General features: G+C 36.7%; 1 protein-coding gene across 1 annotated transcript in view; it reads left to right on the top strand.

Moving 5' to 3' along the window:
- Positions 1 to 17,664, top strand: part of PIPOX (pipecolic acid and sarcosine oxidase) — a 321,476-nt gene extending 303,812 nt beyond the window's left edge. The window contains exons 6-8 of the mRNA XM_053706176.1: positions 16,041 to 16,190; positions 16,788 to 16,863; positions 16,962 to 17,664. Of these exons, the coding sequence (XP_053562151.1) occupies positions 16,041 to 16,190; positions 16,788 to 16,863; positions 16,962 to 17,092 (357 nt within the window). The 3' untranslated portion in view covers positions 17,093 to 17,664. The remainder of the gene's footprint in view (positions 1 to 16,040; positions 16,191 to 16,787; positions 16,864 to 16,961) is intronic.
- The last annotated feature ends 7,210 nt before the right edge of the window (positions 17,665 to 24,874 follow it).

The following is a 24,874-nucleotide window of genomic DNA, read 5'->3' as shown; positions in this document are numbered from 1 at the left end:
GGGAAAAGTTAATGTATGAGTGTGTGAGTGTGGGTACACTAGATGGGTATGCGTGTAGTAAAATCTTTATTAAGAAAGTGTGAATTGTGCCTGTAAAACAAAAGTTATAATGGTTCTCTGAAGTTCTTTGTTGTCATCTTTTGGCATCTGGTCCTTGCTTTTGGCATCTGGTCCTTGCTTTTGGCATCTGGTCCTTGCTTTTGCTTTACCAAATCTCTCTCTTTGAACCACTTTGTTTTTTCCAAGACCCTCAAAGGAATGAAAAAAGATTAAAACCAGGCATATATTTACTTCACACTACAACACTCCATCTGTAGTAGAAACATTCACAGTTATTAACTTTAAGTTGGAAAGTGCCTCTGTTATTGCATCATCCCACTCGCACCCTTACTTAACTTATGTTGCTTGATTTATATGATTATTTACCCCTTTATGCTATGCTATATATATATATACACTGCTCAAAAAAATAAAGGGAACACTAAAATAACACATCCTAGATCTGAATGAATAAAATATTCTAATTAAATACTTTGTTCTTTACATAGTTGAATGTGCTGACAACAAAATCACACAAAAATTAAAAAAAGGAAATCAAAATTTTCAACCCATGGAGGTCTGGATTTGGAGTCACACTCAAAATTAAAGTGGAAAAACACACTACAGGCAGATCCAACTTTGATGTAATGTCCTTAAAACAAGTCAAAATGAGGCTCAGTAGTGTGTGTGACCTCCACGTGCCTGTATGACCTCCCTACAATGCCTGTGCATGCTCCTGATGAGGTGGCGGATGGTCTCCTGAGGGATCTCCTCCCAGACCTGGACTAAAGCATCCACCAACTCCTGGACAGTCTGTGGTGCAAAGTGAAGTTGGTGGATGGAGCGAGACATGATGTCCCAGATGTGCTCAATTGGATTCAGGTCTGGGGAACGGGAGGGCCAGTCCATAGCATCAATGCCTTCGTCTTGCAGGAACTGCTGACACACTCCAATCACATGAGGTCTAGCATTGTCTTGCATTAGGAGGAACCCAGGGCCAACCGCACCAACATATGGTCTCACAAGGGGTCTGAGGATCTCATCTTGATACCTAATGGCAGTCAGGCTACCTCTGGCGAGCACATGGAGGGCTGTTCGGCCCCTCAAAGAAATGCCACCCCACACCATTACTGACCCAATGCCAAACTGGCCATGCTGGAGGATGTTGCAGGCAGCAGAACGTTCTCCACGGCATTTCCAGACTGTCACGTCTGTCAAATGTGCTCAGTGTGCCCCTGCTTTCATCTGTGAAGAGCACAGGGCGCCAGTGGCGAATTTGCCAATCTTGGTGTTCTCTGGCAAATGTCAAACGTCCTGCACGGTGTTGGACTGTAAGCACAACCCCCACCTGTTGACGTTGGGTCCTCATACCACCCTCATGGAGTCTGTTTCTGACCGTTTGAGCAGACACATGCACATTTGTGGCCTGCCGGAGGTCATTTTGCAGGGCTCTGGCAGTGCTCCTCCTGTTCCTCCTTGCACAAAGGCGGAGGTAGCGGTCCTGCTGCTGGGTTGTTGCCCTCCTACGGCCCTCCTCCACGTCTCCTGATGTACTGGCCTGTCTCCTGGTAGCGCCTCCATGCTCTGGACACTACGCTGACAGACACAGCAATCCTTCTTGCCACAGCTCGCACTGATGTGCCATCCTGGATTGAGCTGCACTACCTGAGCCACCTGTGTGGGTTGTAGACTCCGTCTCATGCTACCACTAGAGTGCAAGCACCACCAGCATTCAAAAGTGACCATAACATCAGCCAGAAAGCATAGGAACTGAGAAGTGGTATGTGGTCACCACCTGCAGAACCACTCCTTTATTGGGGGTGTCTTGCTAATTGCCTATAATTTCCACCTGTTGTCTATCCCATTTGCACAACAGCATGTGAAATTGATTGTCACTCAGTGTTGCTTCCTAAGTGGACAGTTTGATTTCACAGAAGTGTGATTGACTTGGAGATACATTGTGTTGTTTAAGTGTTCCCTTTATTTTTTTGAGCAGTGTATATATATATATATATATATATATATATATATATATATAATTATTTTTGGCCTAATGCACCATTTTACATCTACATTGTGATACATTATACTTATTTAATTTGTCCAACGCCACCATCATAGCTTCATGGTAAGATCAGTCCTGAAGACACCTGAAAAACAACAATCTATAATATGTCTTATTGGGGAAAAACTGGAAGGAAAGGTGAGAAGCCTTCTATCTTCATTGGTTTTCTTCCTGCAAGATACGACTTCAGACAGTTTACATAGAAATGGTATTGCATGTGGCCTCCCAAAACTAATCACAATGGAGGTATCTGTTATTTATTTTTTTTAGAAAGAGAATCAATTAACTATACATTCTTAATATTGGCATTTAAAACTTAATAATGAAAAAACACTTAAAAATTATTAATTGAACTTAAAACTAAAGTACACATTACACAAATGTACTGCAAACAAATATGCTTATAAACAAAAATGAATTATTTAATTTGAGCCCTCCAGCTCTGTCAGTTGCTTCTTTAGAAACCCAATTTGATCTATCATTCTCCTTTTTTTTTTTTTGAGTTCCCAATAACTTAAGTTGGCCTTATTGTTTATCTCATTTGACCTCAGCCTCCAATTTTCTCCTCTGTTAATATTGCCATTTAAATTCCTGTCTCTCCAGTTTTCTGTATTTGATGCTCTACTATTCTGATTTCCACAAACATTCCTTCTATTACCCCTCTCTGATTCCTGCCTGTGAATAGTCAGATTATTCTCCATTGACTGCTTCACTGCAGAATTTGCCTTAATGGTTTATGGGTGATAATTCCACCACTTCTCAGCTCTAGTGAGCACCATATGTAGGTTTGTGGAGTTTGGATCATACAGCTTTACAAACTCCTGACATTTTCTGGGGAGAGCTTCAAGTACCCTCTGTATGTGAGCTGGTGACCCCCAGACCATTTGGGTCTGTGGCTGGCGCAGCACACACCAGAATAAAACTCTTTTTGCTACTTCAAATGGCCCATCTAGTGGTCTCATGGTAATTTCACTAATCTCTTTTTCTAGACTAGTAAAATTGAAAAAGGTTTTTAGCTATCCTGCCAGCCTGATCACATATACTTGAATTAAATCCTAATAACCTGTTGGCATAGGGGGCCCATGGCATCTTGAAGCAATTCTGTCCATTCCGGCATGCTCATACCTAATTTTAGGGCTTTTTCAGTTCCCTTGTGAAACCAATTTGAAAAGTTATTAAAGCTGTTTGTGGGGATTGTGCCCCACCATTTCTTAAAATGGTGGGGCAGTCATTGGCCTAGTCTGATTTGAAAAACCTGTAGGAACTTTCAGGTTGTTGGCAATTGGAACAGAACTTGGGTTTTTAGTGGGGCCCATTTGCATTTTATCTTGTTTTACTACTTGTTTTGGCTCTTTCCTTTGTGGCAGTAAGTTATCACTATCTGCATTGTTCCCAGAAATATCACTAATTATTTTTTCTTTTTGTTCAATTTTCATCTGTAACTCAGTAATTTTGTTTGAGTATTAGTTACTGATGTGTTCTATTAATTTTAATTTACATTGTAATTTACTGATCTGTATGGTGTTAGTTAAAGCAGAAAGCTTAATACAATCTCTGTCAGTCTATGTGTTATCTAACTTTAATTTAAGGTCTTTATTTTGCTCTGTCAGGTCTCCAATAATGTCTGTTAATCCTTTTATTGTTGAAATCACTGCCTGCGCTATCATACATTTTCTTTTATTATTATTCATCTTTTTAAGAGTTAATACCTGTGTTAGTATATCTAAAACACTTTCACACTTGTTGTTTTTAGCTTCTGGGATGAGGAATGGACCATTATATTTCTGAATTTAATTGTTAAAGTAATCACAGATTTCCTGTGAAATATAGTTTTTTCCAGACATTTTTAACAGATAGCCATTAGAACTAAAATAATAAAATATATATATATATATATATATATATATATATATATATACTAGAATAGTGTGTCTCTCACAGCATAGTAGTTTTTTTTTTTTTTTTTAAATGTTAACACAGGATGTACAAGATACCATTGAGATGCTAATTTTACACAACAAAGGACATAGCAGTTAAGCCATGTAGAAGGGGTAGTAATTAGATCTGTTTATAAGCAGGTCAGCATTCCAGCAGAGGTGGTAATATAGTTAAATTTAGTTTTTCTAACCACTGCTCATTATTCTTTATTTTAAATCTGGGGAACAGACTTAGAATAGTGTGTCTCTCACAGCATAGTTTGCCAGACTATTTTAACTGCCCCAAATGCAAGGAATTATCATCTCTATAGGGCAATGAAACACCAGACTAAACAGAAATTAAGCAGAACAAAATTAAAAAATTAAATATTGTTCTCTTTTAAAAGGTGTAAACCATCAATAATACTAGCCTAAATAAAATAAATGAACAAAGCAAAGCAAGGAATCCTTTTTACTGATATTTTCCCAAATTGAGGGAAAATTATAAGTACAGGAAGATTCTATAGAACTTCTAAATGCTAATTTCAACTGTAGTTTTGGTTCCAGGATCTGCTCCAAACACAGGAAATGCAAATTTTTAACGTTGTTACCCAAAACAAAGGTTACACCTTTTGTATTCCATACAAACTCAATTAAAAATCTGAACAAAGAAATGGAAGAAGAAGGAGGGAAAAACAAAATATGCTTTAAACTGCTTATGGCTTAGCATATTCCCAAAATTAAACTGTAATTTCTTAACTTTAAATTCTACACAATTTCCCATACAATTCAGAATAAAATTTATGTATAGGGCAAGCTACAGCTCTGGGTGTAACACATTCACAGAAATGAATCCTTTGTAAAAAGAAATAAATAAAAAAAATGTGCAAGAATATTACAATCTTTATAAAAATGGACATTATATTAACTTACTGTGGCAGCTATTAAATAGTACTGTAAAGCTTTTGTTTGTAAAAACATTTAGATGGGACCAACACAACACATGTCTCTAAAATTCATTAGAAAACTGATAGAAAACTGGCTCAACAATAAAAGTATCCAGTTTCCAAAAACAAGAAAAATACAAGAGTTAAAGGGACAGTCAAGTATAATCAACATCCCAATTTACTTCCATCATCAAACTTGCTTTTTTCTCTTGGTATTCTAAGTTGAAGCCAAACATAGGTAGGCTCATATGATATTTTCTAAGCCTTTTAGGGTTGCCTCATATCACATGCTTTTTTAAAATCTCTTTTCAACACAAAGAGACAGAAAATACACATGGGCCATATAGATAACACTGTGGGGGTTATTTAAGATCTAGCAAGCTACAAAACAGGCCTGCTGAAACCAACCATTATGTGCTTCCCCTATGCAAATGCAAATTTATACAGACCAGAAATACAGGTTTTTTAAATCCATGCTTTTCTTGAGAAACATACAACAGGCCTTTGAAACCAACCGCTATTTGCGCTTTTTAAATAAAGTACTACATACAAAAACTTTGCTATAAAACACCACATCTACATTTACTGCAGTTAAATTTAAAATAAATCAACATTCATTTGATTCCTGCAAAACTAAATGGCATAGGGATTCGTCTACAACTTCATGGCCGCCAAAATGTGGTTATCGATTAATTTAAAATATCTTTACTTTCTACTAAATATAATATACTAAATCTCTATGGTGGTACCACTAAAACCAACACAGATAAATTGTGAAATAAACTCTATGAGAGGGCCTCCACTATTTGCCAAACAGTTTATTTAGGAATCAATATATGTTAATAATAAGATAAATATTTACAGGTATATATATATATATATATATATACATATAAATATATATATATAAATCTATTTTACAGATAAACAGTCAAAAATTTAATTAATACAGGGCAACTCTTCTACACTAACCCCAGTTGTGCAATACTGCTACACAGAATATTATCCCAGAAATACTTAGCCAGATTCTCTGTGTCCAACATCATCCATCTTTTAGCAGGAGCAGGATAAAATAGAGACAGAGGCTCTGGTGTTACAGTATTTTATACCCCAATTCAAAAGGGAGTGGCTTATCAAATGTCACTCAAAAAGACCATTGGGTGTGTCTTTCTAGACAGACACTAGACAAAAGAACTACTTGAATAAACCAGCTATGTGAATTGCCCAGTTAAAAAATCTGTGAGCTATATTCCAATATCCCTGTGATAAAAATGTCACCACAAAGGTCATCAGAGTAATTTGCGTTCCTTTTGTAACTTCAATGGAAAGTCTTCCTCTTCCAAACAGGAACATTCCAAGTCTTCTTGGAAACCTAATCTGTCTTGGAACAAGGGAAAGCAATCAAAGTCTAAATCAGCTTTAAGGGTTTGCCCCTGATCCAGGATTGGATCAAGTGGGGGGCAGACTTTCTCTGTTTTATTAAGCATGGATATGAGATGTCCCAGTTCCCTGGGCTGTGGATATAGTATCTTAGGGTTACAAAATAGAATCAAAACTTTTCCTTCCAGGGGCAGGTTCCACCCTTTTCAAGATTATCTGCAGACCAGATAAAAAGAGAGGCATTCTTGAATTGCGTTCGGGTCCTTTCTTCCCTGGGAGTGATAATTCCAGTTCTTGTAAGGCTACACGGTCTAGGATTCTATTCAAATCTGTTTGTGGTTCCAAAAAAAGAGGAAATTGTTATCCTATTCTAGACCTAAAGTATCTCAACAAGTTTCTCACCGTCCTTCAAAATGTAAACCATTCGTTCCCATTCCTTCCCTTGGTCCAAGAGGGTCAGTTCATGGCGACCATAGACTTGAAGGATGCATATCTTCATGTTTCCATCCACAGGGATCATCACAAGTTCCTGAGATTTGCCTTTCTAGACAAACACTTTCAGTTTATGGCTCTTCAATTTGGCCTTGTCACAGCTCCCAGAATTTTCTCAAAGGTTCTGGGGGCTCTCTTGGCAGTGATCAGGTCTCGGGGAATTGCAGTGGTGCCCTACCTGGACGACATATAGGTTCAGGCACCATCTTTTCAACTAGCAAGCTCTTGTCTTTTCTACATTCCCACGGATGGAAAGGGAATCTGAAAAAGAGTTTCCTTGTTCCAGCTACAAGGGTAGTTTTCTTAGGGACCATAATAGAGGTCAGAAAATTCAAATTTATTTCCTCTTGCCTCTCTCTCTGCAGTCTACTGTTCGGCCATCAGTGGCTCAATGTATGGAGGTAATTGGTCTAATGGTCGCTTCCATGGACATAATTTCCTTTGCTCGATTCCATTTGAGAGCTCTGCAGTTGTGCATGCTCAGTCAGTGGAATGGGGACCATGCAGATCTGTCTCAGAGGATAGATCTAGATACGTCGACAGATTCTCTCCCATGGTGGCTTTCTCAGAAGCATCTGTCTCAGGGCACATGTTTCTGGAGACCATCCTGGGTGATCGTGATCACGGACGCCAGCCTGCTGGGCTGGGGAGCAGTCTGGGACTCATTAAAGGCACAGGGACTCGGGAGGAGTCTTCTCTCCCCATAAACATCTTGGAGTTGAGAGCAATTAACAATGCTCTGATGGCTTTGTACACAATACAGCTGTGTGTGTTTTTTAATTGCAACTTTTATATTGAAGCTGCTTTTCCATTGTTTTTGTAGCGGTGAAGCTCTATATCACCAAATGTATAAACACAGCTCTGCTTTTTTTGTATGTACATTAATACAAATCGTTAACTACATGCTCTTATCTCAACATTAAGTTTAAAACAGGAACTGACTTCTCACTGTTACATTTCTTTGAAAAACGTTATCATCTTTTCAACTTGACCGGGGTTAACGTATATGGGATTCATCTATCAGCATATATTGCTTTTTATCTTTAGCACATAGCAATAGTTCTTTATAGGTTATAGCCATGGCAGGTGCAGACTCAAACACTTCAGATCCTATAATTCAAGATACACCTGGGAATATTTCCCATATGTGTGTCACTTCTAATCATGAGGATTTTTTTATATGGACACCAGAAAAGAATATTTCAATACTATATTCTCTATGGAAGACATAGTTATGGAGAATCCTGAAATAAAGAAACATTTCAAAACCTTGGAACATTCCTTGCCTATAGACCTTAGACTTATGTGGGATATCATAGCATTTGAGAAATATATTGAAACACAAATAATACCTAGGGGGCTAAGAATAAAAAAATACCCCTCTTTTCAATTTGATGACCCAGAAGACATGGAGGAGTGGAACATGGCTTTGAATGAATGCTCATTCACATTAATCAACATTCTGATAAAAGTAAAAAACAAAAAATGTACTAAGCTGGAGCAAGTCATATTCTCATTAAAAAAAGAAATTCAACTTTTCAAAGATAACACAGAATTTCAATCTCTGAATAAGAGGATGATTGACTCTATTGCTAAACAAGATAAAGAGCAAGCAGTGAGTAAAGGAGAAAAGTTTAAGAGAGATAAGGAGGACTATGAACAGCAGAAGTTTATAATTGGGCTGCCCATTCGCCCGGGCAACAACAGGCCAATAGAACAAAAATAAAAAGCAAAAGGGACTACTAATAAAATTCATTCATCTAAGGAAAAAGATGGTCAAAATATCCCTAAATCAATCCTTAAGAAGGATGCAAAAATTATAGAAAAGTTATCTTCAGTGCATCTGAAGAGAGACCACTGATTCAGAACCTGTTTTTCAGGCACTTCCTATTCTTCTAATTGCTTTTCTCTTCTATCTTCTCCATCTATCTCCCCTAGCTCTTCTTGTGATTTTTTACAGGAGGCCGGTAGAGAAGGAGGAAGAGGGAACCCATACCCCCAGTAGTGCGGTCCGAAGACACGCAAGTACGGGTCTCTACCAAAAGGAAATAAAAAAAAATGGAGAACCAAGACGAGGAAAGGAAAGCCACAGAAGAAGGGACATTAATTACGCACTTTAATAACCACCCTTGAAGATTTTGTGACACCTTAACAACGTCACTAATGAGAACTTGAATATTATGAATTTGTCTAAACATGTTTTAAACACAGAGGAAACTAAAGTTCTATCTAAGGGTTTAGGGTTTGCCCCTTCGAGCAAATTCTCTAGTTTTAATACACTCTTAGATATTAACAAATTCATACGTAAGCTAACGCTTAAAAGGATTTTTGCCCTTACTGAACCTAATGAAACACAGTTAGAGGTTTCTAATGATCATGATATAGTTTCTGCCCCTGACCATTCTTCCCATTTGTCTTTTGTTGATGCCCAAATGGTTACTATGCTAACTGATCTATATAGCAGTGAAGGCGAGTCAGCTAAGCCTTTCAAGTTTAAGTGTCCAGATAAGATCAAATCTGACTTTTATCCTATTCACTTTAGAGGTCACATCATTAATGCCTATCACAAAATGGTGCAGGAAGATATCCTCAAATTGGAGGAACAAATTAGTATGGATGCTGCCAACTTTAACCTTTCTCGCAAGGAACATCTTGCTATAAAAACATTACAAAACAATTCTAATATCGTTATCAAAATTGCGGATAAGGGTGGCAGCATCGTAATACTTGATAAGGAGTTTTACTTTGAAGAAGCTCATAGGCAGCTTATGGACACTAATGTGTATAAAAAAATAACCCATAACCCCTAGTTCTCTTAAGAAAAACTTGGAAAAATTAGTAGATGAAGGTGTTGTTTTGTGTGTGTTTAAGGAGAGTGACATTAACAATCTTATCCCTGAAAATCCTATGGTACCCATTTTTTACCATGTCCCCAAGGTTCATAAGGACCCCATCCCCCCCCCCCCCCCCCCCCCAGGTAGACCTGTTTTCTCGGGGGTGGGCTCCTTATTTGAGCCTTTGGGGGCATGGTTGGATGGCATTTTACAGCCCTTAGCTAAAAAACAACTATCCTACTTAAGAGACAGTGCACAATTACTCCAAACTTTGGAATCAGTTAAATGGCAAAGTTAGTTTGGGTGGTAATAGATATATGTTTGCTATATACCTGTATACCACAGAATATGGGGATAAAGGCAATGGAGTTTTTCCTGGAGAGAGAGTTGGATATGGAGGACACCATCAGACACTACATTGGAGATGTATTAAGATTTTTACTGTCCCATAACTATTTTTGGTTTGATGGTGTCTTCTATAACCAAATATGCGGTACTGCTATGGGGGCAAAATTTGCCCCCGCATTTGCAAATATATATATATCTTGGTGGGAACTTACCCACATATATAGCATTGATAACCCTTGGCTAGAAGATATACTCCTATACGTCCGCTATATTGACGACCTCCTGGTGATTGTTAAGAAACCGTTAAACAACATGGAATTTGAAAAATTAATGTTATACATAAAAAATAATCGTTTTAATTTACAATTTACGGACAATTCAGTCCAGTAGAGGTTCATTATTTGGATTTAACATTACATATTACTAACAATGTCATTGTCACTAAGACTTTTCGAAAACCTACGGCTGGAAATACCATACTCCACGCCGCTTCTCAGCATCCCAGTCATGTAGTAAAGGCCATACCTAGGAGTCAATTCATCAGACTTAGAAGAAACACTAAGTCTGATGAAATATATGAGATTCAATCAGCTGAACTTAGGGATAGACTTATCCTGAGAGGCTATGAAGCAGGTTTCCCTTGAGAAATGCCGTAAAGAAATAAAAAGGTATACTAATGGCATTGGGAACAAAAATAAAAAGAGCTCTCCTCAAACTAAGGATATAAATTCCAGAGAATCTATAGTATTCACTGCAGCTTATTCCTTACAATATGAGGCTATTACCAAAATTCTCAAAAAACATCTACACATTCTTTCAGGTGATGACACGCTTAAACCACTTCTAGGCAATGTTAAATTTGTTCCTAAGAAAGCGAGAACATTGGGTTCAAGTCTTGCCCCAAGCATGGTTACTAAAGATAGTGTACATACATTAAATTGGCTAACTAAAAAGGGTAACTATAGATGTGGCAAGCGTATTTGTCATATGTGTCCTCATATATCTACAGGTAAAACTTTTTCTAGTAGTCATACAGGCCAAATGTTTGAAATAGATTTTTATGCAAACTGCGGTGCCACATCTGTAATTTATCTACTCACATGTAACCTTTGTAACTATCAATATACTGGTCAAACATCCAGAGCTATTCGTACGAGATTTAGTGAACATACGAGGGATGTCAATCATTTTAATAAAGATTCTGCGGTGGCCAATCATTTTAATGGTTATCATTTTGCTAATATCGCAGACATGACTATTAAAATTATTGACATAGCTAAAATCCCCATCAGAGGAGGAAATAAATTTAAAATACTTGAAAAAAAGGAAATATTTTGGATGTTAAAGCTCAAAACCAGATCACCTTTGGGTATAAACCGTGAATGTGATATCAATTTCTTTATTGATAAATAATACATCCTGTTTTTTTCTGTTTCATACATAGTTGTATTATCCATCTGAATGTTCTTGCTTAGTATACATTAAGTATTTTTCCTTTTGTTTGTTGTTTTTTTATTGCACACTAGTTTGTGTTTAGATTATTGTATTATTAGGATTTGGTTCTTTTATTTTATTATTTGCTTACCGTTTAGCGTATACTAAGGGGTTACTGTGTATCTTTATTGGGCCAAATACAATAGGCATCTCTTTTCTAAGCCAATCACTTTTTAGTATTCCCTATAAATTGTCTCTGCTTTAGGTAACCAACAAGTCTATGAATAAGTGCCTCTAGGGGGCGCAAAATGCATCAGACAATTGTGTTTGTTTATCTGCCTGCCTCCCTGGCTTTACCTATGTGCTTACAGCAGTGTTGTAGCTGTATTTTTTTAATATTTTTTCTAATAAATTGGATTTTTTATGATACCCCTTGAGTACCTGCATCCTCTGTTTCTCTGGCCTCAGTTGTCCTTAGCCCAGTTTATCAGGTTCCAGTCGGAAAATATCATCTCAGTGGCTTTCTTCAACCATCAGGGAGGAACTAGGAGTTCCTTAGCTCAGATTGTTCAGTGGGCGGAAACTCACAATTGTTGTCTATCTGCCATCCACATTCCAGAAGTGTTCTCCAGGTTAACCCTCAGATGGGGGTGCCAGAATTAGATCTGATGGTGTCTCGGCAGAACCCCAAGCTTCCAAGGTACGGTTCGAGGTCAAGAGATTTGCAGGCTGCCCTGATAGATGCTCTGGTGGTTCCTTGGGATTTCAGTCTGGCATATCTGTTTCCTCTGTTTGCTCTCCTTCCATGAGTCAATGCTCATATTAAACAGGAGAAATTGTCTGTAATTGTGATAGCTCCTGCATGGTCTCACAGGATCTGGTTTGCAGACCTAGTGAGGATGTCATCTCTTCTACCTTGAAGGTTGCCTCGGAGGAAGGACCTTCTACCTCAGGGTCCATTCCTTCATCCAAATCTTGTTTCTCTGAAACTGACTGCTTGGAGATTGACTGCTTAGTTCTGTCTAAGCATGGTTTTTCTGAGTCGGTCATTGAGACCATGATTCAGGCTCGCAAGCCTGTTACTAGGAAGATTTACTATAAGCTATGGTGTAAATACCTTTATTGATGAGAATCCAAGAGCTACTCTTGGAGTAGGGTCAGGATTCCTAGATTTTTGTCTTTTCTCCAGGAAGGTCTAGAGATGGAATTGTCAGTCAGTTCTCTGAAGGGTCAGTTTTCTGCATTATCTTTTGTTACACAAGCGTCTGGTGGATGTGCCAGATGTTTAATCTTTTTGTCAGGCCCTGGTCAGAATCAGGCCTGTGTTTAAGTCTGTTGCTTCTCCTTGGAGCCTTAACCTTGTTCTTAAAGTTTTGCAGCAGGCTCAGTTTTAGCCAATGCATTCCATAGATATTAATTTGTTATCTTGGAAGGTTTTGTTTCTTATTGCTATCTCTTACAGGCGACTAAGGATTTTCTTCAGTCTTCTGCCGTTTGTTTGTTTCTCTCTCTCTCAGGAAAGCGTAAAGGTCAGAAGGCGACTGCTACTTCTCTTTCCCTCTGGTTGAGAAGTATAATTCATTTTGCTTATGAGTCTACTGGACAGCAGCCTCCAGAGAGAATTACAGCTCATTCCACTAGGGTTGTCTCCTCTTCTTGGGCTTTCAAAAATGAAGCTTCTGTGGAACAGATTTGGATTTGCAAGGCTGCAACTTGGTCCTCTCTGCATACTTTTTCCAAATTTTACAATTTGATACTTTTGCCTCGGCCGAGGCTTCTTTTGGGAGAAAGGTTCTTCAAGCGGTGGTGCCTTCTGTTTAGGTCTGCCTGTCTTGTTCTCCCTCCCTAGTCATCTGTGGGTTATTCAAGCTTGGGTATTGGTTCCCACTAGTAATTGATGACATTGTGGACTCTCCATATCATAGGAAAGAAAACTAAATTTATGTTTACCTGATCAATTTCTTTCTTTCCGGATAGTGGTGAGTCCACGACCTCACCCTTAAATTTAAGACAGTTATTTTTTACTAAACCTCAGGCACCTCTACACCTTGTGTTATTCCTTTTTCCGTTTCCCTTCGGTCAAATGACTGGGGATTATGGGTAGTGGAGTGACACTTAACAGCTTTGCTGTGGTGCTCTTTGCCTCCTTCTGCTGGCCAGGAGTGATATTCCCACTAGTAATTGATAACGACATGGACTCTCCATATCCGGAAAGAAAGAAATTTATCAGGTAAGCATAAATTTAGTTTTTTTATTGAAAGTTATACTATATTTGCATATCCAAACAATGAATGTACAACATTTGGTTTAGCTATGCTGAATTTCTTAAAGGAAATCCTGTTTAAATGACTCATTTATTAAGTTCACCCATGTAGGTTCATGCAGGGATCTCAAGAACTGGAGCTGGTTAACCATGATGTTCAGTCACTTCATAAAAATCTTTTGAAGACACAGTTCCTTAGTAGAAAAAAATGCAATTTAGGTGTTTTTCTTTCTTTGATTTAAGAATCTTTAGATTTTTTGTCTTTTTATATTATTTTTTTTGTACTGTATCTCTGACATTTGCTGCCTGAGGAAGTGATGGAAAGGTTGAATTTGCTTTACCTAAATTCCTTTTCAGTTATTCTTGTCAGCACGCACATGTTCGTGTCTCGTTAAATTTAATTGAGCAAATATGTCAGTTTTATGCTATGTAAATACAGAGATCTGCTGGCGGAGGGTCTTTTTTAATAACAGAATAATTCCTTGTTCTCCCATAGGGAAGTTCAGCTATCTATTGTGTAATATGGATGCTGCAAATATTCACCCATTTACATTATATATATATATATATATATATATATACACTGTGTGTGTATGTGTGTATGTATATACACACAGTATATATTATTATATATATTATATGTAAATATACACACAGTTCTGTGCAAAAGTCTTAGGCCACCATTAGATTTGTTGTTTTAGCAATGGTATAATGACCATATATAATTATTTCTCAGTCTCTTTTTTTTTAGAATACAACCAGAATATACAGGATATTTGTATGCAGTATTAAGAAACAGAAAAAAATCTGAAAAAAATAGGCTAAAGTGGCAAGTATTTAGTGTGACCTCAACTTACACTTGGGCAATAGCATGGAAACTGGCTCTCGTAAACCTAAATTTAATGAAACCGTAATTAATGTTATTGCTAACACCTGTATTTGTCCACTATCTCATGTCAAAATGACTGCTGTGAAAAAGGTCTATCACACCAGGTTTGTGCTAGACATGCTTGAGCATTACATACACATTTGGTATGAGTTTAATTCATTGGAAGCTTGCTAATAAGACCAACTTTCAATAACATCATTCCATTTAAAATGCCAAAGATAACAGAATTTGACAGAGATAAAATCATACTTTTGCATCAGCAAGGCCACTCTCAAAGGGAAATCAGCAAACAAACTGGATACTCAAGATGTGGTATTCAAGCTGTTATAAAGAAATTTGAAGAATCAGCAGAGATCAAGGATAAAAAAAGGACTGGAAGGCCAAGAAAATGTACAAAATCTGATGAGAAGTTTCTCAGAGTTTCTTCTTTGAGAGACCTGGAGAAGTCCAGCAAGGACCAGGCTCAGCATCTGGCAGCTTCATCAGGATAACAAGTTGACCCTTCTACAATCCGAAGAAGCTTGATCAGGAATGATCTTTGTGGAAGGGTAGCAGCTAAGAAACCACTTTTTTGGAAGGGGAACAGGGTGAAAAGGCTAATATATGCTAAAGCTCACATTGAAGTGAAGATCAGTGGAGAAGAGTATTATGGAGTGATGAATCCAAGTTTGGGTCCAATTGTCAACAATATATGAGAAGAAGAGTTAGAGAGATGCTTGTGGCCTTCAGTAAAACATGGTGGAGGATCTGTCCTAGTCTGGGGCTGCATTTCTGCCAGTAGTGTTGGTGATATTGTCCGAATTGATGGAATCATGAATGATGAAAAGTATAGACACGTTTTAATTCATCATGCCATTCCTTCTGAAAAGTGTCTGATTGGGAATAGTTTTATTTTTCCACATGATAACGGTCCCAAGCACACTGCTAATGCAGTGAAATCATATTTGGAGAAAAAAAAACAGTGGATAAAACACTAACAGTCATATACTGGCCTCCACAGAGTCCAGACCTGAATATTATAGAGGCAGTATGGGATCAACTGGACAGAAAAAGAAATGTCAACTTAAATTCTGGAAAGTGCTGAAAGAAACCTTGTATAATATTGCAGAAGATTACTTCAGAAAACTTCAGGACAGTCTCCCCAAAAAAGTTCAAGATGTGCTTAGTGACAAGCGAGGTCAAACACTAAATACTGACTTTTGCCTGAAGAAGCTATTTTTTACATATTTCCTGTATTTTCTGTTTGTATCTTAATAAAGATACAGGAAAATAAATATGTATGTTCATTAAAACTTTGCTAAACCAACAAATCTAATGGTGGCCTAAGACTTTTGCACTGTACTGTATGTGTGTGTGATATACAGTATTTGTATGTGTGTGTGTATGCGTTTAGATTGCTATGTGACTATGTTTCAAAATCCTTATACCCACAGATATGTTATCATCACGGAAATGAGGCAGATCCTGAGGAGCGTGACCTCCAGCCTCAGTTTCAGGATGTCTCAGTATTATGCGACTTCATCAACCAGTATCTTCCTGGCTTGTACCCAAAGCCTGCAGTGATAGAACAATGCATGTATACAGTAAGCACTTCCTTATGAATGGGCATCATTCTGCAAATTACAATACAACACAAGCAAATGACAAATATAACAGATTATGATATGTATCATATTCTGCTCTCTTATATGATCTGCATGTATATTTTTTAGAGGGGCAATGTTTTGTGTTGAGAATAAAACAATGTCTGTCAGAATAGCAGCAAAGATCAAACCAATATATGGAGTGCATGCTTGACATATGAGCGGAAAATAGAAGATTGTGTTATTAAGGTAGAAGCAAATTCAGTATTGAGATCAAAATTGGAAGCACAGTGGAAAATTGAGAGCTAAATTTTGCTATGCACATGACACCAGTGTATCTCATAGACATAAGACTGAAGCGTTCGATGAGAATAACAATGCAGACTGTAGTGCCGTGCAAAAGCCTTGTAATAGATGCTGGGATTTCATGTATTTGCATAATTGTTTAGGATCCGTATTTGTGCTTTACATTACACTACATGCATACAATGCGCTAGATGACTGGGTAAATGGGATAGCCATGCTGTGATACAGTAATATTGTAGCAACATTATGGCAACTATTACAGAAAACTAACTTTTCCTATTCTGATTCTAGAACACACCAGATGAAGATTTCATTTTGGATTGCCACCCTCTTCATAAAAATATTGTCATAGGGGCTGGATTTTCAGGTTAGAAAAATAAATGCTGTTACTATTATAAACGTAACATATCTGAGTTACGGTAATTGGTTCTTTCGCATTAACATTTTCCTCTTTATTGGCAACAGGGCATGGTTTTAAGATGGCACCCACAGTAGGAAAAATCTTGAGTGATCTCTGCATTGGAGAGCAACCAGACTATGATTTGAGGCCATTCCGGATTTCCCGCTTCAAAAATCCATTGAAGTCAGCTTTGTGATCCTTAGGGAAAAGAAAAAAAACAATGATTTTTTTTAGCAGAAACCACATTGTAAACAGAACACGTATAATAAAGAAGCAATTGATAGGACAGCCCAAAATCTAGACATTGTACACTAGATTTTTCTTTGCAAAAATATTTTGTAGATTATCCATATATATAGATCATCTGGGAGTGTTTTTGTAAAAATACATAGTTTTGCTTATTTTAAATAACATTGTGCTGATTTTCAGACTCCTAACCAAGCCCCAAAGTTTTAGATGTAAACTGATGTCTACAAACTCCTGGTTGTGTAATGAGTCTTTTCATTTGCAGGGGAGGGGGGGGGGGTCTGCTCTTTCTGATTTCCCAGTACCTTTCAGTGGGTGTCGCAGCCTAACCTTATCAATAATGCTAAATTGGGAGCTCCTAATTAAGTTTTTAAATGGTTTTATACTGGATTTTACATCAGTATCTGTGCATTTTCTTCTTTATATTAGTGTCTATTAGATGCAGTTATATGAATATTGCTGTATACTGTCTCTTTAAGATAAAATGGATGATTACGAATTAAACCATTTTTTTTTCTTTCATCAGCTTTATCAGACTTTTTAGTTAAGATTTATTCAATTTTATGGAGCATCACATGCTAATAAATTTACGCTCATGTTTTGTTGTTCACAATGTACTTTTATGAACATAGTTATAAATAGTTATATTTTTTTAATTCTCCCTTACATATTGTTATCTTATACCTTTTTGTTTTTCTCCTTTCCCCCATTTTATTTCTGTGTTTATCTTTATTACTAATTTAAACTAAATAAAATCTATGGGCAAATGACTAATATTTTTGGGCAGCACAGATTGTGATCCACAAAACTTAAGCATTCTAAATTAATTTAAACTGGTATTTTTAATCACTAATGTAGTATTTCAGTTTTTAAAACAACCTTGTACAAATTAGTGTGCTTTTGATGGGTCAAATTACTGATTACATTTTCTATTTTAATTGTGTGTCAAAGCAATAACATTTGCTTCTATTTCCTTGTCAGTGTCAGGTACAACAATATTGATAACCATAATAGATATTCGGATTATTCAACAGGCCCTTAATGCATGAATTCATCAACAGCTTCTGACTGTGCATATCTGTAGCTACCAAACAACAGCTGCAATGACCTGCTATATATCTGATTCTTTAGCATCTACAATACCAACTAATTTGCCTGGTCTTACCACTTCAAGTAAAATATGTTCTTAACAGGTATAATTTAGCTGTCAGATTCCAATATTAAGTGTGTTCAAGGCAAGGAAAAAATAATACCAAATTTAATGATTACAGTAGATTGCCTACCTTTGTGATGTGTGTATTTTGCCACCGGTAGATGGATATGTTCATAAAAAATATATCTCATACATAGGGTCAATTAAAACCCTACTCATTGATAATCCTACTTCATAAATAAATTGTATGAGTGAGACACTCATTGGTGTACACCAGCACATGTATTTCCACTAGTCAAGGTGTTTTCCCAACATACACACACAGTGGGATATCTACTATTAGAGCTATGCTTTGTGCATTTTATTTATAAGACTTAGATCAAGCTCTGATAATAGCTTAGCAAAATATATATTGCTAGGTTATGAGTGGTAAAACCACTAGAATTATTTTTGGGTGTTTGCGTTCGTTTGCACACAGGTTAAAATGTGCTGGTATTCAAAGTTGAAAGTAAACGAAATCGCTTGAACATAATTCAAGTTAACGTTCATCGGGTAGGGGGTCCTCATAGCTGTGGTTAACAGTTTCTCGAAACAAAAGAATACATTACAAATTACAGTTACACGCATAATAAAACCATCATTTAAAAAGCCAGCAAAAGGGCTTTAACATTATATGTGTATGTGTGTATATATATATATATATATATATATATACAGTATATACTGTGTGTATATATATATATATATATATATATATATATGTGTGTGTGTTTATATGTGTGTACATATGTATTTATTTGTGTATATGTATTTACTGATGTATATACTCATATAAACACACACACATATATATATATATATATATATATATATATATATATATATATATATATATATATAGACAATTAGAGATAAGCCGGCACAACAAGTGAATTGGAGCCCTTTGCAGTTAAGTAGATGAAAACATGTAAAATTACTGTTGGTATGTTTTGTGTTTTCCATTTCTTAGGAATGAGCTTCTTAGCACTTGTTAACATGATCAGAAGAAGGGCTTGACTTGCTGCATCTTTTATCTTGGGAAGAGAGCAAAATAACAGGGTTTTTGGTGTATTGGGAATCTGTATATTGAGTATTTTTGAAATTATGTGTAGGATCTCTGTCCAAAAAGTATTCAGTCTCGGACAAGACCACAATATATGAAGGAGGGAGCCCTCCTCTCTGCAGCCTCTTCAGCAGGTTCCACTCAGAGAGGGGAATATTTTATGGAATCTCGCTGGTGTGAGATACCATCTGCTTAAAAATGTATGCGTATTTCCTGAATGTTAGCCAAAATAGAGGAGCGTTTAGTAGTTTTAAACACTTTGAGCCAAGATTTGTAATCTATATCTTGATTAAGGCCTTTACTTCAATTAGTTGTATATGAAGGGAGAGTATTAGAGTCTGTAATAATGAGAATTTTATATATAAGTAATATAAGATGTTTCGGAGGTGCAGACGTAATACTTAATAGCGGTTACTGTGTTGGAACACTCTGTCCTTGCTTGGGTGTGCTGTCCGGGTGAACACCGCTTGAGCCACTATCTCTTGTTCGGCACCATTCACTTTCCAGCTATTCCTCCATGATCACAATGTCTAGTCAGCTCTTTCTACTTCCCGAGTGATCTTATGACCTGTAGCCTCTACTTTAAGGGAGCGAAGGGTTGGGTATGCCTGATTTAAGCTTATATGCCAGCATGGGGATGAGGAGTCCTTCTACCTTGCAACAATCTTTTCGCGTGGCCAGACTCTGCCCCCCATCTAAACAATTTTTAAACGTATCTAAGGTATTGGCATTCACTACCTCCTTTGGTAATGAGCTCCACAATTTTGTTGCTCTTAAAGTGTAAAAATGTTTCCGTTGCAGAAGATTAAATCTCCTTTCCTCCAACCTTATTAACTTGTGACCTCTTTTCACAAATATTTTTTTTTTAATAAACAGAGCTTCTGCCATTTCTGTATATGGGCCTTTGAATATATTTATATAAAGTAATCATGTCACCTCTCAAGCACATTTTTTCTAGAGAAAACAGACCCAATTTGGCTAACCTCTCCTCATATATTAATTTCTCCATTCTCCTTATTAGCTTTATGGCCCTTCTCTGAATGTTTTCTAGGTCTGCAGTGTCTTTTCTTGAGATTGGTCCCCAGAACTGCACTTCATACTTAAGCTGAGGTCTTACCAGGGATTTACGTATATAGTGACAGAACTATGCTTTCTTCCCTTGCATCAATGCCTCTTTAAGGACATGCTAGTGTCTCATTAGCCTTAGAAGCCACTGCCCTGCATTGTGCATAGTGTTTCCTGAAACATATCAAGATAATGGGATAGATTTTCCATTGTCTCCCAGGTAAGCATATTACTGATGCAGTAAACATTCATTTAAATATGCTTTTTTGTAGCATTGAGAGTATCAGGACAAGATGTGGTTAAGCCCAAGAAAATGGTCACACAAATCCAGTTTGACAGTACTAAAATCTTTCAAGTGTTTTTTTTTATCATTAAAGCAGCATACAATCTTGCAATATCTATTTGCAACCTTATGCTTATGAATCAATAATACACAACTACAACTTTAAAATAACCTATGTGAAAAATTATGTTTTAGATGATAATAAGATTATCTTTAGATTTTCTTTCATATGGTGTCACAGGAATAAGCATTGCTTCTATTTTCTTGTCAGCGTCAGGCACCACAATATTGCTAGCCCCATTAGATATTGGGATTATTCAACAGGCCCTTAATACTTATATTCATCAACTGCTTATGATCGTGCATAGCCGTAGTTACCAAACAACAGCTGCAATGATCTGCTATATATCTGCTTCTTTGGCATCTGCAATGCCAACTAATTTGCCTGTTCTGACCACTTCAGGTAAAATATGCTCTTAACAGGTATAATTTAGCTGTCAGATTCCAGTATTAAGTGTGTTCAAGGCAAGGAAAAAAATAATAGCAAATGTAATGACTACAGCAGGCTGTCTACGTTTGCGATGTGTGTATTTTGCCACTGGTAGATGGATATGTTTATAAAAAATATATCATTCATACGGTCAATTAAAACCCTACTCATTGATAATCCCGCTTCATAAATAAATTGTATGCGTGAGCCACTCATTAGTATATATCAGCGCATGTATTTCCACTGGTTTTTCTACTGAGGCGTCTCTCCAATGCCCAGTTTTTACCATAGAGGGAATGCTGCTGAGAAATCCACAACTCAGAGACATTCTTTTTGCATTTTATTTATAAGACTTAGAGCAAGCTCTGATAATAACCCTATATCTCACAGCTTAGCAAAATAGATAGTGTTTAAAGCACATGTAAAGAATCCCCTCTGCTACCTATTAATTATGCATAGCAGCTGTGCCGGAAAGATGAAAGCTGAATGCTTGTTTAGGAAGATCAGTTATGTTCTGTATACAAATACACTTTTTGTAACCTTTTTTTCTTCTTCTCTCAAATTTTCATCTCCACCCCTAACATTTAATTTAATTTCCACCTGAATTCTGCATTACACAGTAGCTGGAGGTTTTCTACATCAGGAATTGATCACACTAATATCCCTACTCTAAACCATGACTCTGGCTTGCAGATTTCACGGGTTAGTCACATAGAAATTGTCATGATTTCACGCATTGTAACAAGATGAAAAGAAGCGCATTCCTAATGAAAACGCTCCCGTGCAGCCCCAAACATTTCTGTGAGGGTTATTTGCTCTGACTAATGTCTTGAAACAGGTAAAACAGCACATCATGTAAAATTACACACACAAAAAGAATTACTAGTAATCACAGAATGCCCAGGGATATTGAATACCTAAGACCATGTAATAAAGAACAGTACTCTGAATACTGTATGGTATAAGATGGTAGTAAATAAGTGGCTTACTGCCCTGATTTATAAACATGATAAATAAAGCTGACAAATAGCATGTAATGTAATGCATAATGCTAATGTATGGGACATGGTTAAAGTACATTTACAAACTTGCACTTAGTACTGTTAAAAATTACTGTAAAGCATATTTTATAATAATAAATATGCATTTCTTATACATGTATATAGTGTTAGAATTAAAAAAAATTTGAGGACCAGGTAAATAAATGGGATCTAAAATTTAATATCACCAAGTGCAAAATTATGCATTTAGGATCTAAAAACCCAAAGGCCAGTTGCAGTCTCAATGGTACATTACTGACTAACTATTGAGGGACAGGACATGGGAATTATTATTTCAGATGATTTAAAATGTGTTAAACAGTGCAGCCGGTAAGGTCAGTTGAATGCTTTGTTATTTTGGGAGAATAGCAGTAAAAATAGCAAAGTTCTTATGCCACTTTACAGATCACAAGTTATGCCTCATCTTGAATGCTGTGTACAGTTCCGGAGACCATATCGCCAGAAGTATATAAATAAACTGGAAACTGTCCAAAGGAAGCCTTCTAAAATGATACTAAAATATAAAACCTGTGAAGAAAAACTGTATGATCTAAATATGTATAGTTAAGAGGAGAGAAGGGAAAGTGAACCCTAAAGCATTTTCCACAAAAAAGGGTCTTAACTTAGTGATGGTAAATCCTAGTGTTTTTTTTTTAAATGCTAGGATTTGCCAGTGCTATAAATAAAGGGGACTTTCAGTCATGAAGTATAAAAAAAATTTCATGCTGAAAGTTCATTTATTTGCAGAGGGTTTATGCTGAGCTGAGCGCCTCTGGTCACCTACAGCAATACGCAATTCTTTCAATGAGGTGACCTTTCCACTTCTTAAGCAAAAAGCCATGCGGGCCAATCAGCATTATGTTGGATGTCTAAGAGGTAAAAGTGTCACTTTATTGTGGAAATAGCGCTTTTCTGTGGACGGCCAGAGGCACTCAGCTTGGCCTAAAATCACTGCAAATAAAGGAACTTTCAGCATAAAGTTTTTTAATTCATGACTGAAAGCATTTTTTAAATTTATCATCACTTTAAGTTAGACGTTAGCAGATTCAGAATAAACATGAGAAAGCAGTTTTTATACAAGAAAGGGTGGCTGATTCAAGTAATAAACTTTCAGTAGATTTGGTAAACACAAGGATTGTTAAATAATTAAAAAATGCCTTGGACACGCATAATCTAGCTAAGAAATAAGTGTGTTTACACTGAACAAGTAATATGAGTGGACTGCCAATGTTTCTAGTTTAAACCCTGTCTTTTCGTAGTAGCTCATTCGATGTGGTTCAGTCATGTGATCAGCTGTTATGCTCCAACATGGATAGCCATAAAATCAGAGATATTAGTCTTTAATAGATGGAGCTTTTCAGTCCTGTTATACCATATTGCTATAAAGACAAACAGAATACTTAACCTCAGCCCTCTAATCACTGATGCTGCAAACATGACTACATTTCAGACTTTGCTTCAACATAGATTAGTTAATGAAGAAAGTCACTTCTATTAGGTTTTTCTTGATGAAACACAGAGATCATTAAAACCAAGTGTAATGCACTCAAGGGTTGGAGATGGAAACTCTATTATACCTTTGATTCACGACATTAATTCATTTTGTGCAAGGCATAGGGGGTAATAAAAACTAAGTTTAAAGTTTCTCTTTCGGGTGGAAATCTTTATAGATTTCTAGTTATTCAACATCAGTTGAATATCCTATATTGTTTTTTCATATTAATATGTTACCCAACATCATAGTTCAGGTTACATATAAACTAATCTTTTTCATGAACTGTTTAGTTCTGAGATTGTGCAAGATAGCAGCTGAGAAAAGGTGTTATCAGCAGTGTTGCCAGGTAACCATAACATATTGGTTCTATCAAAAATGTCACAAAGCTTAATACCAAGGCTAAAATCTTATATTGATGGACTTCCTTTCCTTCCTCAGCTCGCTTGCTAACCCGACAGGCGTTAAACCTACAATTCCTTGCTTCCAATGCCCTTAACTGAGATTGTCTTGATAAAGTTGTATGTGAAAAAGTAGAAGCTAACCAATAAAAATGATATATTTTTTACCTAAAAATATAAACCCCTAAATGATCCATAGATCTATGAAATTGTTTATATTATAAGTTTTATAAAGGTTAGTCACAGAAGATTAAAGAGACATAAATGATAAATAATATGTTCTCTCTTTTGCTCTGGAGCTTACTATAAATGCCTATGAAGGGGTTAAACACACTGATCTATGCAAGCAATAGTGCAATAATAGAATACTACACCATATTACATTATCTCTTTATGTCCTTTTAACAGCCACCAAATTAACAACGTTATACAGTGCATCACAAAATTTTGAGCAGTTAACCCTTTCATGCTGAAGTGCAAATGCTTAGATCGGAACAAAGTTCCGATGTGATCATGTGATTTCAAGGCTGGGATCAGATCCTATGCTGGTAGGTACACACCCCAGTCCAATACTTGCTTGTGACAAAGGGGGGACTGCAGGATCTCATATATGGATGCTCCATGCCGTCCTTCAGCGTTAAAGCCCAGTGCTGTTAGGACTGCATGGAACATCCTAACGGTGTAAAGAGGTTAAAGAAACCAGATA

This window comes from Bombina bombina, chromosome 3 (genome assembly GCF_027579735.1).
Source record: "Bombina bombina isolate aBomBom1 chromosome 3, aBomBom1.pri, whole genome shotgun sequence".
Classification (NCBI taxonomy): domain Eukaryota; kingdom Metazoa; phylum Chordata; class Amphibia; order Anura; family Bombinatoridae; genus Bombina; species Bombina bombina.
This window is presented reverse-complemented; position numbering and strand designations above follow the sequence as displayed.